The 15,679-nt window shown below is 40.4% G+C and overlaps 2 protein-coding genes across 6 annotated transcripts; one reads left to right on the forward strand and one right to left on the reverse strand.

Moving 5' to 3' along the window:
- The first annotated feature begins 189 nt into the window (after positions 1-189).
- Positions 190-4,203, forward strand: LOC123757128 (centromere protein S). Of its 5 annotated transcripts, none has more exons than XM_045740536.2 (4): positions 190-371; positions 2,146-2,303; positions 3,189-3,255; positions 3,779-4,203. In XM_045740536.2, the coding sequence occupies exons 1-4, from the start codon at positions 297-299 to the stop codon at positions 3,902-3,904; spliced, it is 426 nt and encodes a 141-aa protein (XP_045596492.1). In that variant the 5' UTR covers positions 190-296; the 3' UTR covers positions 3,905-4,203. The 5 variants fall into 5 exon arrangements, with proteins under 5 accessions (XP_045596492.1, XP_069179788.1, XP_045596493.1 ...); XM_069323687.1 differs by having other exon boundaries at positions 190-357; positions 2,174-2,303; XM_045740537.2 differs by having other exon boundaries at positions 199-357.
- A 1,272-nt stretch (positions 4,204-5,475) lies between these two features.
- Positions 5,476-15,425, reverse strand: LOC123757127 (cuticle collagen bli-1). The gene is made up of 4 exons (XM_045740534.2): positions 15,385-15,425; positions 10,716-11,639; positions 10,210-10,325; positions 5,476-6,674 (listed from the first exon to the last, which is right to left on the reverse strand). The coding sequence occupies exons 1-4, from the start codon at positions 15,400-15,402 to the stop codon at positions 6,527-6,529; spliced, it is 1,206 nt and encodes a 401-aa protein (XP_045596490.1). The 5' UTR covers positions 15,403-15,425; the 3' UTR covers positions 5,476-6,526.
- Between the last annotated feature and the right edge of the window lie 254 nt (positions 15,426-15,679).

Below are 15,679 nucleotides of genomic sequence, written 5' to 3' on the forward strand. Positions count from 1 at the left end.
TTGGCTTAATAGTTTATAACGCAATGCACTCATAAAAATATGCTTAAGTAATGCATAATTAAATCTACATGTAAGATGGGTAAAAAACTTGGGGGATACTTTCACCGGCACCAGCCAACACCTGCTTATATTTACTTCAGTCACTTGTATACATCCGTCAGTATCATAAACGAAACGTAATAATTATGACCGCATACCTAAGAGCTACAGTAGACATATCGCAGTGCATTATAACCTATTAAATAATTTGTAGGACAAAAAAAAAACAAAGTTTGTTTTGGTTTGCCTGGGAGAGCATGTCATACACCAGCTGGCTTGATGGCGGCAGACGACGTCGGCGAGTTAAATCATGTCCAGGTTATTGTTCATGGGTTGGTCTTGTCCAGCTGGAATTTGTTATGTTAGGGGGGTCACAAGGATGTTATGGGATAGTATGCTTATTGTAGGAGGGTAATGGCCAAGGTACTGTATGGTAGGGTATTAGGTCATGTAGGAAATTTGTAGGCCCTCTTGCTGTTCATATTTTACTTCTGAACTCCAAAATTTAAATTTATTGTATCTTGCATAAATATAAATATCTAGCTGACTGACAGCTCTGAATCCTTAGGAGTAATAAAGTAATTTTTGACACCTTTCCCCCTACCTTTCCCCTCGAGGGCATTAGAGATGGTGGCTTTCAAGTAAATTACATTTGTATAAATTTTATTTGCCATCTCTGACTTTTTGTTCCATGCGTCTTCAGAGTGCAAAACCAGAGAATGAGCATTGGTTTCTAAGGAGTAATTCTAGAATTACCAGAATAATGAATGCACCAGTATACCTAATTAAAACAAAAATAGAATGTTGGATTGCAGTTTGAACTGCATTTTACACTACAATATTGGGATACAGTACAGGACAAATGATCTCTGCTGCCCATATAGTGTCATGTTTATACTGCACAGCTCCCCATGAGCATGTATCCATATAGCACTGTACTATTGACCTGTGTGTAACATATCTACAATCCAAGTGTCAAGTAGGGATACATTATTGTTATAATTCTTGAATTACTTGGGAGAAGGCATTTCACATTCTCTTATGTGGCTGCATGTGTGTTTTAAAAAACACACAGGGCATTTATTTGGAATAATTTCAACGAGGGCAAAGTTGTTTTAACAAGGCTATTGTAATGTAGTACAGTACAGGTACTTTCTAATTTGTCTCTCTCAGAAATGATGTGTAAATTTAAACCTTGAAATGGGTGGAAGAGCAAGGTATTATTTATTATTATTTATTTATTTATTATGCACCCCATACCCATCCCATGAGTGGTGGTGAAAAGGGTTACAGAGCCACATAATCGGTTCAGGAACTGAACCCCCATATTTTGTTTAGCTAAAGAAGTGACAATCTTTTGAAGCTTGTTAAACAATTGTTAATTAATGTTACATACACATGTTCATATAAATACAATCATTTACACAAATACATATACATATCAATAATATTATATATCAGAAGTGTTTGAACAAGAGGCTCACAAGTCACTATACCAGGCACTTTACATCTATGGCGAGTTTCACAGTTGCTAGTCTTGCTCCACACCCACCCAACTGGTATGAGATATAAATTTCACTTGGAAATGTTGGAAAGTTTAGTTAAGATTCCTATTTGCATATACCATGCAACATTTATTCATCTTGAATAAAGTGATCAAGATTGAGTAGTGGATCTATATTTGTTCCAAGTACTAATCCCACTTTCTCTTATCTTCAACCTCCCAAAATATAATCAATTATATTTTTACTTATTTATTTTAATTTCAAAATAACAAAGATTTTTTTATCAGTTTTATTCCACTTTCTGTACTCTTAACCATGAAATTCATTTCAGAATTTTAATTCAGAGCAATAATGGTTATACAGTACTGCCAAAATACAAGTAATAATTTTATTTATGTGGCATCATTGGGTAAATTACACTGCACTAACACTCCCAGTTAGAGTTGCCTGGTTTACAAACACAGGGTAATGACTAAATTTTTCTGTAACCCATTTTTTTCCTTAGGTTTTTTACCATTTCTTAATGGTGTACTTGATTGTTATTTCTAGTATAACTAATGCAGTATGATAGTCATTCATAATTTACTTTTGATATTTACAGACATTAAAAGCTGCAATACATTTCACAGTAGGGCGAACCTGTGAGGAGATTGGTGTCGAGTTGGGGTTGTCATTTTCAAAGCATGTGATTGCCACCCTCTCAGAAATTACCTGCAAACAGCTAGAGACTTACTCAGCTGACCTTGAAGCCTTTGCAAAGTAAGGAAATAATAACATTCTTTTTACCAAGTGATAAAATTTTGAAACTATTAATTTTATCTTGTGTTTACCTGTATATGGTGTATACATTTATGGTAATATACAGTACTGTACTATACTGTATATAGATACCTATATTGTACAGTATAATGCTAGTTACTTATTTTACATCCATCACATGCAATTTCCATGTGTAACCCCATTCCATGTTCAGGATCTCATTGAGTATGAAACATTTTCAGGCTGGTAGCTCACATCTTTAGTATTCAGTGAATGACATTATGGTAAATCATTGGTGGCATTTCAAGTTAGATATTTAATATAATGTGACAAATATTGCCAGTAGTTTTAAAGCATTAAAGGACATACTTAGCAGGTACTAATTACCTGCTAATTATATTAATCATATTACTAGCAGGATAGCATTGATTCTCATGTGTTGATTGTTGTATAAGGCTGTTTTGCCTATTACAGTATGTTGATTATAGTGTAGAGTAATTATGAACATGGGGGCTTGCAGGGGAGTATGACTTGTAGTGTAGAAAATAATGAAGGGTGTAATAATCGTGAATGGTACTTGATGAAAAACTTGAGATAAAGTCTTTAAACAATGGAGAATACTTGCGGTGAGACATGTTTGATAGCCAAACACCTGGTTCTTGTAATTGCCAAGTCACAACAAATTGATGAAGTTGAGACAGCCAAAATTATTTTTTTTTTTTTTAAATCAGAACAAGGAAAAATACCGAGCTGTACTGTAATGTACTTTTTGAAACTGTAAATGCAAGTGTATTAAAGTAGGATTCACATTTCTATTAAATTAATATGATAAGACATGGTAAACTATAAAGGCTAAACAATGATACCTCTTGTGCTAATTTTCAGTCATGCACGTCGAGCAGTCATCAACACAGATGATGTGAAACTTCTTGTTCGTCGAAATCCTGATCTGGTAATTATTTTGGATTGTCTATCTTTGTCCTTGATGATGTGTTCTTTGTGAAATAAACTGTGCTACAGTATTACCGTATATTTTTTTAGTGAAAAAGTATAAATTTATTGTATTTTGAAATTTTTTATCACCTTATTATCATTACATTAAGAATACATTTATTGCATGGTAGAGCACAGTATAGTACTCAATTTTAGGTGATTTATCAGCAAAATTTCCTGAGCATGAAGGCAGCATTAGTCTAGATGGATACACATAGAAAGAGATGTGAAAAATAATAGGAATGTAATGTAGGAATTATTAAGGAATGCTGCATCAAACAACCAAATGGGATGGCATGTGAATGTGCCTTCAAGTCCTACATCTCAGAGACAACTTTAATTGAATTTAATGCTTCTCTTGGCAGCTTTTGATAATTACGACTGTCGGCAGTTGAAGCTTACCTACATACATAAATAATTTATTTTAACTAATGTAAGTTTACATACAGTATTTTATATTCATAATTAATTTGCACTTGCAGACTAAACATATTAAAGAAATGGCAGATAGCATGGAGCAAGCCTCAGGGAAGGAGCGGAAGAAACGAGGAAGAAAGCCTAAAAATGCTGAATCACCTGCAGAAGCCTCTGAGCAAACCACTCCTTAACTTCAGATATTACTCAGTAAAATTCAAAGCTATATATTTATACCACTGCCTATTCTTGAGGAGAGGTGATGTCCTGTTTGGTCATTGATAAGATCATTGCATGGCAAATAATGTTTTACAAATGTGATCTATCATTATTTAAGAGATAAGTGTAGGATTGTACGTGATGTGTGTTACTTGGGTATTGTCTGTAATAATTGTAATGTATTATAGTTTGGCTATTATTGCCCTAGAAAAAAATTAGTTGCAAGCCCCAGCTGGGAATAATATTGTAATGAATACGTATCTATTTTTTATAACTCTTGTTTAATTTAGCCTACAAAGCCTAAATTCTGGTATTTCTATTGAGTTTTTAACAATTTGTGCGTAAAGTTTTAGCCGAATGGCTGCCAGGGCCTGATGTGCCTCAAGTGTTCAAGCTCAGGAAAATATATTCTGCTAAATAGCACATTAACAGATTTTCATGTAGAATGCCTAAACATAAGCTTTGGAACTTGCAACAGAGGAGAAGCAACTTACTATCCTTGAACCATTTAAAGGAGGCACCATTCCATCTTGCATTTAGATATTATTTACTATTGCAAGATAATGAAATACTGTGCAATGTAGTTTGATAGATTGAATTCTTATGATTTCTGGGGAATAAATTGTTGCCTGTGCTATTTACCATCTTTGCATTCAGGATGTACATAACTGTAGACAAGTTAAATTAAGGAAATTAGTGCTGTATCTTGATTTATTGCACAATGAAGCTGATCATTTGCTTACGTAAGGGGCAACATTTAATTAATTTTCATCTACACTTGTGCTTCTTTTTAACTAGTACAGTATACTATTGTATATATATACAGTACAATACTTCATTTCAAAATAGTTTTTGTCATTTGCAGTACTGTATATCCCTTGTGTTTCTCACAGCTTCGTTAAAAACATTCACTTGTACTTTCTGGGAGAGCGCCTTCGGTAGCTCCTGGAACTTTCTTGCAAAACCTCACCAGGCCTTTGAGACCTACCTGTTGCATACTGCAAAGCACGACCAGAATCTTACATCCAAGTGGGTATAAAAAAGTATTGAAAACCTATAAGGATCAATTGCAAATGGTGATTTAAGCACAGAAGGAAATTGCAGATAGTGATTGGAGAAGTGTAAGAACCAGGCAAAGAGAAGCTTGGAAAAACTCGCCAGAAAGCATATATGTAACAGAAAAGGAGACTGTTTGAAGGAAATCTCCAAGTAAACAAGGCAAGCTGTCATTGTGGCAGGGTAAATATTGATGTACCTGTCACCAGATAGCAGGTCCAGGTCACCTGAAGTCTCAGCCAGCCTGTCCCTGCATTCTTTGGCCTGGTGTCAACAGCTCTGCCCCTGTTGCTTCTGCAGGCCTGTCATCAGCTTCTCACTTTCAGTTAAGTGGTACTGGCTTCCCCTGTAACACTGAATATTTAATTGCCAATAGTTCCCCCCCGTCAATGAAAATAAAAAAATTACTTTGTGCTGTATCGAAAAAAAACATTGGTAGTATCTTGGACAACATAAAGGTGCATGGTAAGGGTTAATGATACTATGAAAGTGGTCATTGCATTTTTATTATATAAAAAAAGACAGGGTCCAGCCCTGAATAATAATATTAAAACATTAAATTAGAATAAATGTTAGGAATTAAATAAAATTACTTTGTATAATAACATGTTAAAAGTATTAGTACCATTAGCAAACACTGAATAATAGGTACAGTATACTGTATATAAAATATTTGCCTATAATTTAAAAAGCTTTAAAAGGAGAGGGTTGTGGAGTGGTGTCGAAGGGTTCATGTCGAATAAAGGTTGTGAGAACAATTAAGAAAGCTCACAAGCAGATTATAAAGGAAGGGAAGGAAATTATCAGGGAGAGTGCCAAGCCATTACGACTATATCACTTGGAAGGGATCGGAATAAGGATCTGGGATGGAACCAGGAGGGGGGGAAGGGGAGGAATGGTGCCCAACCATTTGGACGGTCGGGGATTGAATGCCGACCTGCATGAAGCAAGACCGTCGTTCTACCGTCCAGCCCAAGTGGTTGAACAGATTATAAAGGAATTGAAAACATTTTTATAAACAGTTTGTATATATATTGTTGTCGATTTTTTTGTATTTGAACCTTCCAAATTAAAGATGCCAAATTAGTGTAATTAAAATTCATTCTCAACTCGCAACACATTGACTAGACACTTGTATGTTGTAACCATTGACCACCATAATAGGTAAGTACCATATGTGAAGCTACAAAACTGTTAGCAAGTCTAAAGTGCAGGAGAAAGTAATATGTCATTGAAAATTAAAACAAAACATTTACCATGGCAGCTACAGATTTTTCAATTATATTAGCCATTCATTAATAGGATTTAAAAACTACAGTATAAATACTGAGAAATTCTTCGATATGAAAGGCAGTGGCCAGTGGGCTCATTTCAGGTAAAAGCAGCTCCCTCTGCAGCAAATAAAAATTAGGATCGAGGTAGTGTGGTGGCGAGAGATTTTTCAGTGTCTCGTACTCCAACCAGCCTAGCTTAATTTGCACTAATAATAAAGTAGAAGGTATAATAGCAATTGGCACACTAGGCAGAGGTCAACCAACAGCCTAATGAGGTACATCTGCTGTAAAACCGTGGTCGGGATGAGCAGAGTAGTTGACCACCTGAAGTTTTCCGTCTTTATCATAAAAGCCATAGCGACCATGAACCTGGCCATTCCCGTCTCGCTCTTCGTACCGGAACTGCCGGTTATGCCTAAGGAAAAAAAGAAATAGCATAATTTTGAACCATTTACTAAGGGGGTAGTTATTATGTAACTTTGTTAGGTATTGTACAGTTGCCAAAAATCGGGTGCCGATTCTTCAGACGTCATGTATCCCGACTTCAAGATATTTAATTTATTCAGTATTTTAGTATAAGGGACGAGAGGCATACATGCAAAATTTTCTTCTCCGAAAAATGAATGTTATCACATATCCTTAACACCAAAATGACACTTGGTTAAGCAGATGAGATCAAACTTAACAATGTGTACTGGCTCCACAAATTATTAATATAATAGCTGACTAAACAAGTCAATTATCACCACCATAAAATTAAGAAATTAGCTTGTGCAAGAGCTGCCTGCCTGTTAATATTTACAGTAAATAAGTAAATTTAATTAGTACATATTTAATAACTACTGTTATTTACGGTACAGTAAATAACTATTGTTATTTTCTACTGTAAATAAATACATTTATTTATTGCTGTAAATAACTACTGTTATTTACGACAAACGAGTAGTTAAATAGTGTATATGAAATATTAACAGCTGGAAAACCAGCAAAGTGGCAATGAAAGCATTGCAATCAACTAATGTGGTTAAGGATCATATCTGTGTTTAAAGATAAGGATGTGGTTACGAATAATGATACACTATATCATGAAAATACAGTACTACAAAAAAAATACCGGTAGTACAGTCGGGTTCGTTTTCAACTCACAATGGAGAATCCCGGGTTCGAGTCCCGGGCGGGACAGAAATGGTTGGGCTCGTTTCCTATCACCTAATGCCCCTGTCCACCTAGCAGTAAATAGATACCCAGGAGTTAGCTTGTTGTAGGGTTGTATCCTCGGGAAGGTCAGTAATTGGACCCTGATGAGACCTCGATATAAGCCTAACATATAGTGTCTGATAATGATATTGAAGCTTTACAAAGAGATTAGAAACCTGCCCGAAAGGCTGCGCGTATTAGTGGCTTTACAAGATTGTAATTACTATACTATGTATCCTCACAATCCCAATGTACCTTCTTGTATATATATAAATAAAATAAATAAATAAATAAATAGATCTATATGAACTCCACAAATGGTCAGAAGACTGACAAATGCTTTTTAATATCGACAAATGCATGACCCTGCATGCGGGCATAACAACCCACGACTTTCAAATTAATAGCATTACATGATAGCAGATTGATGAAGAGAAGGGGCCAGATTCACGAAAGCACTTACGCAAGTACTTACGAACGTGTACATCTTTCCTCAATCTTTGACGGCTTTGGTTACATTTATTAAACAGTTTACAAGCATGAAAACTTGCCAATCAACTGTTGTTATTGTTATAAACAGCCTCCTGGTGCTTCGGAGCTCATTAACTGTTTAATAATTGTAAACAAAGCCGTCAAAGATTGAGAAAAGATGTACAGGTTCGTAGGTGCTTGTGTAAGTCCTTTCGTGAATCTGGCCCAAGGAACTTAGAGTCAAAATCCACCACTCATTAACAGTTGCACAACATGTGGGTGCAGCAGCCAGAAAAGCAAACCAAACTCTTGGGATAATCAAGCGTACTTTTGACTATAAGGAAAAGAAGGTAATAGTTCAACTGTATAAGTCTGGTGCGCCCCCATTTGGATTACTGTATCCAAGCATGGAGGCCTCATTTTCAGAAGGACATAGCTGCTCTGGAGAAGGTGCAACACCGGGCAACAAAAGTCATTCCAGAGCTAAGTCATCTCCCGTATCAGGGACGCTTAAAGGCCACAGTGCTACCAACACTGCAAACCTGGCATGACAAGGCAGATCTCATTGAAACTTTTAAAATGCTGAACAAGTTAGAGGATGTTGATCTGGATATTTTCTTCAGGTCAGATGCAACACAAACAAGGAGCAACGGTTTCAAGCTCGACAAGCCACAATGTTGGACTGAGAACGGGAGATGCTTTTCCACACACAGGGTTATTAACATATGGAACTCCCTACCCGCCGTAACTGCCAAAATTGTGTTGAGTTTTAAAATATACCTAGAAAAGATCAAGGCAAATGGGGGAGATTTTAGACAAGCCGCCGGCTTCCTGTCCTCGTCGAGGCCACTAGGATTAGTGGTCCTCAGGTAAATCCGGTATGTATAAACTGGCTGCCTATCCCCCAACACAATGAATTATAAATTGAATTCAAATCCACCACCTCAACACTAGAGCACTATTCTGGAGTTACTGTTCTATACAGCCACCATAGATGGCACCTCTGCAATCGTGTTTCAGACCTAAATTTTATTGAATAATCAAGTAACTCAACAAAATGTCTAGTCCCTGAATTGATTTACAGGCTATTCATGCCCATGCCACCTCTTGGGTGGCTTGATCATCATCAATCAATCAAGTGTGCTCCTCGTATCAGCACGTCTTAGCGATGAATGATAATGACATTATCCATAAACAAATCTGTAATTCTATGGGTTAAGAATATAATGTGACGACTTTATAGACCAATTAACTCTTATTTCCAGTCTAAAGTCACATCTTTGCCATGGTTTAGCTGGAGTGCCCGGTTGAGACCCCGGCCTAGTGAGAGAAGCGCTCTCACAGCCCGGGTACCAATGCTACCTCACTTTCTTACGGGAATACATACTATCTCCAAACTTTCACCGATGGAACCAACTATTTGAATAATTTTAATAAAGAAACTGCACATGATTTCCAATGTGACTTGCAAGACTTGCCCCCAAAGTGAAGTGGAAAGCGCCACCCTTCACGCCATACTAACACGGGATGACGGGGCTTGCTCCACACTACAGATAATGGCTCTCTAACCACGTTTATAACACTTCATTTCTATTGACAAAATATTTGCACAAGAATCTGCACGTCTTCCTCGATGCTTGATGTAACATTAGCATACGGCTTTCACTCCCTGGGACCGTAAGTAAACATTATACTTACGCAAGTATTTTGTCAGTAAACCCTTGCGTCAGCTTACGCAAAGGTTTACTGACACAAGAGTTATGACCTACACAAGACCACCACACCAAGATTTACATTTACAGCTGTGAATCATTTGCACATTACCATCACAGTATTCAATTACATTGTTCCACTTTCAGTCTCTCAAATCATTGTTAATTGGTCTGATTTTCCGGAGGATTGTGATTTTTGTGCATTCTCACTCTGCGTATGTTCTCGCAGACACTCAAAAATTCTCGGTGACTATGACATCAATCATCTTATGTCTTTCTACGCTTGTACTGGCATTCTGAATGATAAAGAAACTATTGACTATTCGATGAGATAGTGTTATAAGGTAATACTGGCCTGGCGCTCTTTGTTAATTGTTTAAACAGAAGACAAGAGCAATAGTTTGAATATTTCCTGCTTCTCAAACACTAAGAGCATCACCCCGTTCCCCTTTGGTGGTACTCAGCCCCTACCTTTCCTTGGTGGCCCTCAACCCCTACCCCCTTGATGGTACTCACCCCACTATCTACCCCCTGGTGACACTCAACCCCCGCCCCTCTGGTGGTACTCACCCCTTGCCGGTGTCGTAGCCGAAGCGGTAGGAGTGGGGTCCCTGCTGGCCATGGATCTGGAAGGACAAGCGTCCCTCTCCCTTGCCGCTCTCCACCACCGAGGCGTCAGCCACGAACTGTAAGACCAGGAAAGTGGGTACAGGTCCATGCGGGCACAGAGGCATGTGGGGCCCTAAGTTAGGCGAGTACATTTGTATGCATGTAGTGGTACATGACTACAGCGACGTGAGGATACAGAGGTATGCGGGTACAGTGGGGATACATAACAAGCATGGTGTTAGGGACGTGTTAGGAGGTCACAAAGGTATGGTAATATGGTGAGGGGAAGGGGCCCTGAAGGTAGCATGACATAGGGACATACGTGTGAGAAGAGGGGGAGGGTAAGGTGGGAAGTCACCAACATAATTGGACAAAGCCTGGGTGTGGCTGCCGGGATGTGGCTGCCGTGCCACCTGTGTGGGTGGGTGGGAGGCTAAATCTTCATCAATCAATCAACAATTACTGACCTGTTCCCCCGCGGGGTCCAGGTGACCTCCGGGAAGCACCTGACGCTTCTCTATGGACAGGTCGTCGTCCTGAACCTTGACCTTGGTCCTGGGCACGTGGTTGGTCACCACTGGCTTCCGGAGGTCCTTCTTCAGCGGCTCCACGTACTCCGGCGTCACCACCTGATGCTGCTCTGCCAGCTTCTCTTCCTCGTATTCGCGCAGGTCTTCGGGGAGATCTTGTTCTTCATACTGAGGACGTTCTTCATACCGGGGTTGTTCTTCATACTGGGGACGCCCTTGCTCGAATTTAGGGTGTTCTTCATGCTGAGGTTGTTCGAATGGTCTGAAGCCTTCCTCATACACGGGCAGCTTCTCATACTGCGGTTGGTCTTCATACTGCGGCCGGCGTTCCTCCTGGTGGTACTTGGGAGGTAGAGGCTTGCTGGGTAGGTAGTCACGACTCACGGGGGGTCGTTCTCCCTGGTAGCGATGTATCTGGTCGTCCTGGTGGCGCTGTGGTCGTTCCCTAACCTGGAGTGGCCTCCCTGTCACCACCTCCTCCACATAAATGACGGGTTCCTGTTGAAACTGTGGCTTGAAGACAGGTTCCTCATAGACGGGTTCATCGCCGTACACAACAGGCATCTCTGGTTTGTACTGCGGTCTGAACTGTGGTCTGAACTTTGGTTGATTGCGGAACTTGGGTGGGATGCCGTCGGCGTTCGCCAACTGGTAATCAGGAAGCCTGCCGCGGGGCGCCTGTGGCCGCATGCGGGGCGGAGCGGCCCGAAGGTGTATGGGTCGGCGGGGCAAGGGGCCATCCGCACGCGGGGCGGCGGCGGTCTGTGTCCGGGGGATCTCGACGAAGTCATAATAATCAAACACGGACGGGGAGAGAGACCTGGCCCGGAGTGGGGTGCTGGCCGCCACGCTCACACACACCTGCAACACAGTACATACTTATATCAAAGAAGGCACCAAGCCAGGAAGACCATGTAGCTACTTAAGAGCTTAAACGCTACTTAAGAGCTACGATAGCACATATTACCATCCACACCCACACAATAATTTCCGGTCATACCCACACACAACTACAGCAATACTTGACATATTACCTTCGAATATTTCCAAGATGGCAGTCATTCCAGGTGTACAACATGTCCTCTTACCAAACACACTAAATTTGTTTCACTATCAACCCCAAGATAAAAATTACTGTAGTTTAGGAGAATTAAAATCTGGCCAATGTCGACGCATCCAGGGACAATGAGTATCGGCTCTGGTTGGTTAGGTGGGTTGACTAGATTTACGTTCCTGTTCGGGGGAAACTGAAGCCATTTTTACAGCGGAAATCGGGAGAACGGGCTCCATACATGACGGGGCGACTGCAGGATTCGCGACAATGTGACCAATGTTTACAACAATGTGATGTGAAACCTACAAAAAATAAATTACATTTTTGTAACCAAGATTAATGTTCATTAAGACTGACACTGATATTCCAAAGATGCATGATAGCTATCATGCATCAGCTATTTAGAAGCTTAGCATTAGAAACTGATCTGTTTAATGAGATTATTAATTGGCATTAGATATATGTTAGTAATAAGGCTAAACGAAAGTCATTAAATAGTCGGTTAACTATTTCACAAGTATCCACGTATTGAGAGAGCATGTACAAATATAAGTCAAACTATAATGAATGATCGCCAATGGAGTAATGTTTCTGAGAATGGCACAGCCAGAATAAGGCTGCTGATGGTGTTGTGGTTCCCATATTTTGGTTGTCCAAGAAATTGTACCAGGTAGGGAATCTTGAAAATATTAGCCTTATACATTAACAGTAAGGTTTCTAACATCTCTCCAGTGTTGAAGGCTCTGCTGTAATGACCAGTTCAACCAGACTGGGCCAACACTAGAGAGGAGTTTTTTTCACAGGCTACCTCGTCCAGAATAAATGATGGAGGGTAGGCCGTACAGGAAAGCTGTGCATGCTCAAATCGGCACCGAACTTGTGCTTCATAAATATTGTGCAACCACTGTTCTCGAGAAGACGGGTGCGCCAAAGTGTTGCAAGTTTCTTGACTGTGTTTTTGTCTTTGTACAGCACGTGGCTCTTCGTGGTCATTAAACTCAAACTTCAACCCCAAGATTCATACTTAATTCATTCATGCTCAAGACTCTGTTCTAAGACAAAAGAGACATCGATGCGATAATAAGTAGTAATCCAACTTGCCTCACATTTTGCCGTGATAATAACCCTGGAATACTGGTGTTTATTTTTAATTTAATATCTCCGAATTACTACCTCAACACTGCCATCAATTACACACTCGACTAACTCCATTTATACAACTCTTTCTGACAAATGGTGTGGGTTAGAGTCATTGTGGACTCCCAAGGTGACAACCACACACCTACCACAACCATCTGTCCACCACACCAGCTGGTATAGTGCTTAAAACCACAAGGAAATTAAGCCACTTAACTGAAGTGCGAGATCCCCCTCAGAACTTGGATGCCAGACTTATCAATATCACTGCATATTTGGACTTCTTAATTCTAAAGTTGGTAAGGTCAGTGTCCAGATGCACTTATCCCCCCCCCCCACCTCACACACATTCATCGTCCCACACTTCTCCCTCCACTCACATCCAATCCATCCTCACCCTTCCAAACACACAAACATACAAGCACAAACACACACATACAAACAGTGGGAAATTATATCCCCCTTCACAGCCCATTACCCCCCTCCCCTACACACACACACGACCATCTGTCTGAGGACCTTAGAAAGAAGTTTCACTCTCCCTCAGAGTACACAACAGCCGCGCTACTGCTGCTGCCCGTCTGACGAAACCGGCCAGGGGAAAGTTTTAGCTCCGCCTGCGGGAACTTTGGGCGGCGTCAGGTGGGACACACCGACCACAGCATGGCACCCTTCCTCCCCGCCCCCACCGTGCTCACCAGATACACGCCACACAGGGCCATCGCGCGGGGATACATGCATGCAACACAGGGCAAACTGAGACGAGTCTCTGGACTCCCCAGACACACACACATTACGCACTAAACCATGATGAGCTGAGAAGTTCTACCCAGGCTTGGTGTTTGGAAGGCAGAATCCGGTACCACAATCCAAGTTTTAAGAGATACTCGCCCACACTGAGGTGTAAGTAGTGATGGTCTCCCTCCCCCCGCCCACACCCCGGGTGTCGCAAGTGGTCACTATAATGGCATCGAAGTAAGCAACTATCTTTTTTTTTTGAGATATATAAGAGAGTTGTTACATTCTTGTACAGCCACTAGTACGCGTGGCGTTTCGGGCAGGTCCCTGGAATACGACCCCCTGCCGCGAAGAATCGTTGTCCGAAACGCATTGCGTAATAGTGGCTTTAGGCACTGTATGTACTAGCTCTATCTATATATCAATCCATTAATGTAACATCACTTGTATGTATGTACCTTACCTGAATAAACATATTTATTTATTATTTATTTTATTTGTTACAACGAAGTAAACATTTTACTGTTGCGTTAAACAGAGGCTACAGTTAAGGATTTGCGCCCAGTAAATCCTCCTCGGCCATACGAACCCATGACAAAGCGCTCGCGGAACGCCAGGCGAGTGTCTTACCACTACACCACGGAGACTTATCAAAAGAATACACAGTCGAACTTGGACTGTGGTACCGGATGGCACTTTCTCAGCTGTAAGGAAGTCGGGTACAGTTACTTTGGGTCTCATCATGGTTGAGTGGGTAGTGTGTGTGTTTGTCTGCGGAGACGCCACGGACGCTGGTTCCAACTCCGTGACCACATGTTTACAGCGGCCTTATAAACAATATCTCTCTCATATATCATACTATATAATATAACCAATTTGTATATTTATAAATCAATATTTTGTAGCTATTGTTTTTCCACGTCACTGAGATCTTATATATGCATTTGTGATCATAAATGTCTCATTAATGATCAAATCCACAAGGGCCGTAACGAGGATTCGAACCTGCGTCCGGGAGCATCCCAGACACTGCCTTAATCGACTGAGCTAATGATATCTTATTAATGATATTCTAACTTTGGTGTCACGACTCTCCACTGTGAGTGAGCTCTCCCTCTCCTCCATAATCTCACACGATCACTCCTCCCCAAATTAAATCTGTTAAGAGTTTATGCTACTAAGGTTACGTCTTGCTTGTTTTACGTCAATTTTCGCGTCATTATACCGACACGATTTCCCTATAGTTAGTGTAGGGACCTTTGTGAAGGTATATGGAGACCTCACGTAAATGTGCAAAGTTTCCTAGCATTAGTTTTAATGTTACTTTTGGCCAATGGAGAATAATGCTTCATTTAATAAGGAACACTTTGCAATCATCATCAAGTTAAAACACAGTCATCAATTTATATATTAGATTTTCTAATAAACTACAAAACCGCATGAATAAATGACTTGATAAAAGCTGTTGTTGTTGTTGTTTTAGATTCAGCTACTCGGAACATAAGTTGCAAGTAGCACGGGCTATGGTGAGCCCGTAGTGGACTTACCTGGCACAGGAGCGGGGCAAGTAGCACGGGCTATGGTTAGCCTAGTTGATAAAAGCGTTATAAACATGTAGAGTACCTCCTAATACACGCGACAGTGTGGAGAAGCCGAGCACACACACACACAACCTACCAGTAAGAGGAGCTTCATGTTGCCGCCACAACAGCTGCAGAGATAATGTTGATAACACGCCCGCGACCCCCTTATATAACCTGGGCCCAGCCAGGCCCCGCCCATCCGCCATGTCCACTCGGCGCCTCATAATAACATTTTTATTTTGTGATTACACAATTACTTTCTACCGATTAAAAAATGAGATCATTTAACTGACATATATTTGTCTTCGGATATTAGATAATTAGGAATGAAGAGATAATTTAATAAATGTGGGCTAGACAGACGTGGGAGCTGGGGGCATGACACGTGG

Source organism: Procambarus clarkii, chromosome 13 (genome assembly GCF_040958095.1).
Source record: "Procambarus clarkii isolate CNS0578487 chromosome 13, FALCON_Pclarkii_2.0, whole genome shotgun sequence".
NCBI lineage: Eukaryota > Metazoa > Arthropoda > Malacostraca > Decapoda > Cambaridae > Procambarus > Procambarus clarkii.

Bases quoted from the DNA above. Each gene is read 5' to 3' on its own strand.
- LOC123757128 (XM_045740536.2), top strand. From the start codon at position 297: ATGTCATACACCAGCTGGCTTGATGGCGGCAGACGACGTCGGCGAGTT. The intron at 372-2,145 runs GTTGGTCTTGTC...TGATATTTACAG, and splicing joins GTCCAGGTTATTGTTCATGG to ACATTAAAAGCTGCAATACA. The intron at 2,304-3,188 runs GTAAGGAAATAA...GCTAATTTTCAG, and splicing joins GACCTTGAAGCCTTTGCAAA to TCATGCACGTCGAGCAGTCA.
- LOC123757127 (XM_045740534.2), bottom strand. The intron at 10,326-10,715 runs GTCAGTAATTGT...CTGGTCTTACAG, and splicing joins TGGACCCCGCGGGGGAACAG to TTCGTGGCTGACGCCTCGGT. The intron at 6,675-10,209 runs GTGAGTACCACC...TTTTTTCCTTAG, and splicing joins GGCTACGACACCGGCAAGGG to GCATAACCGGCAGTTCCGGT.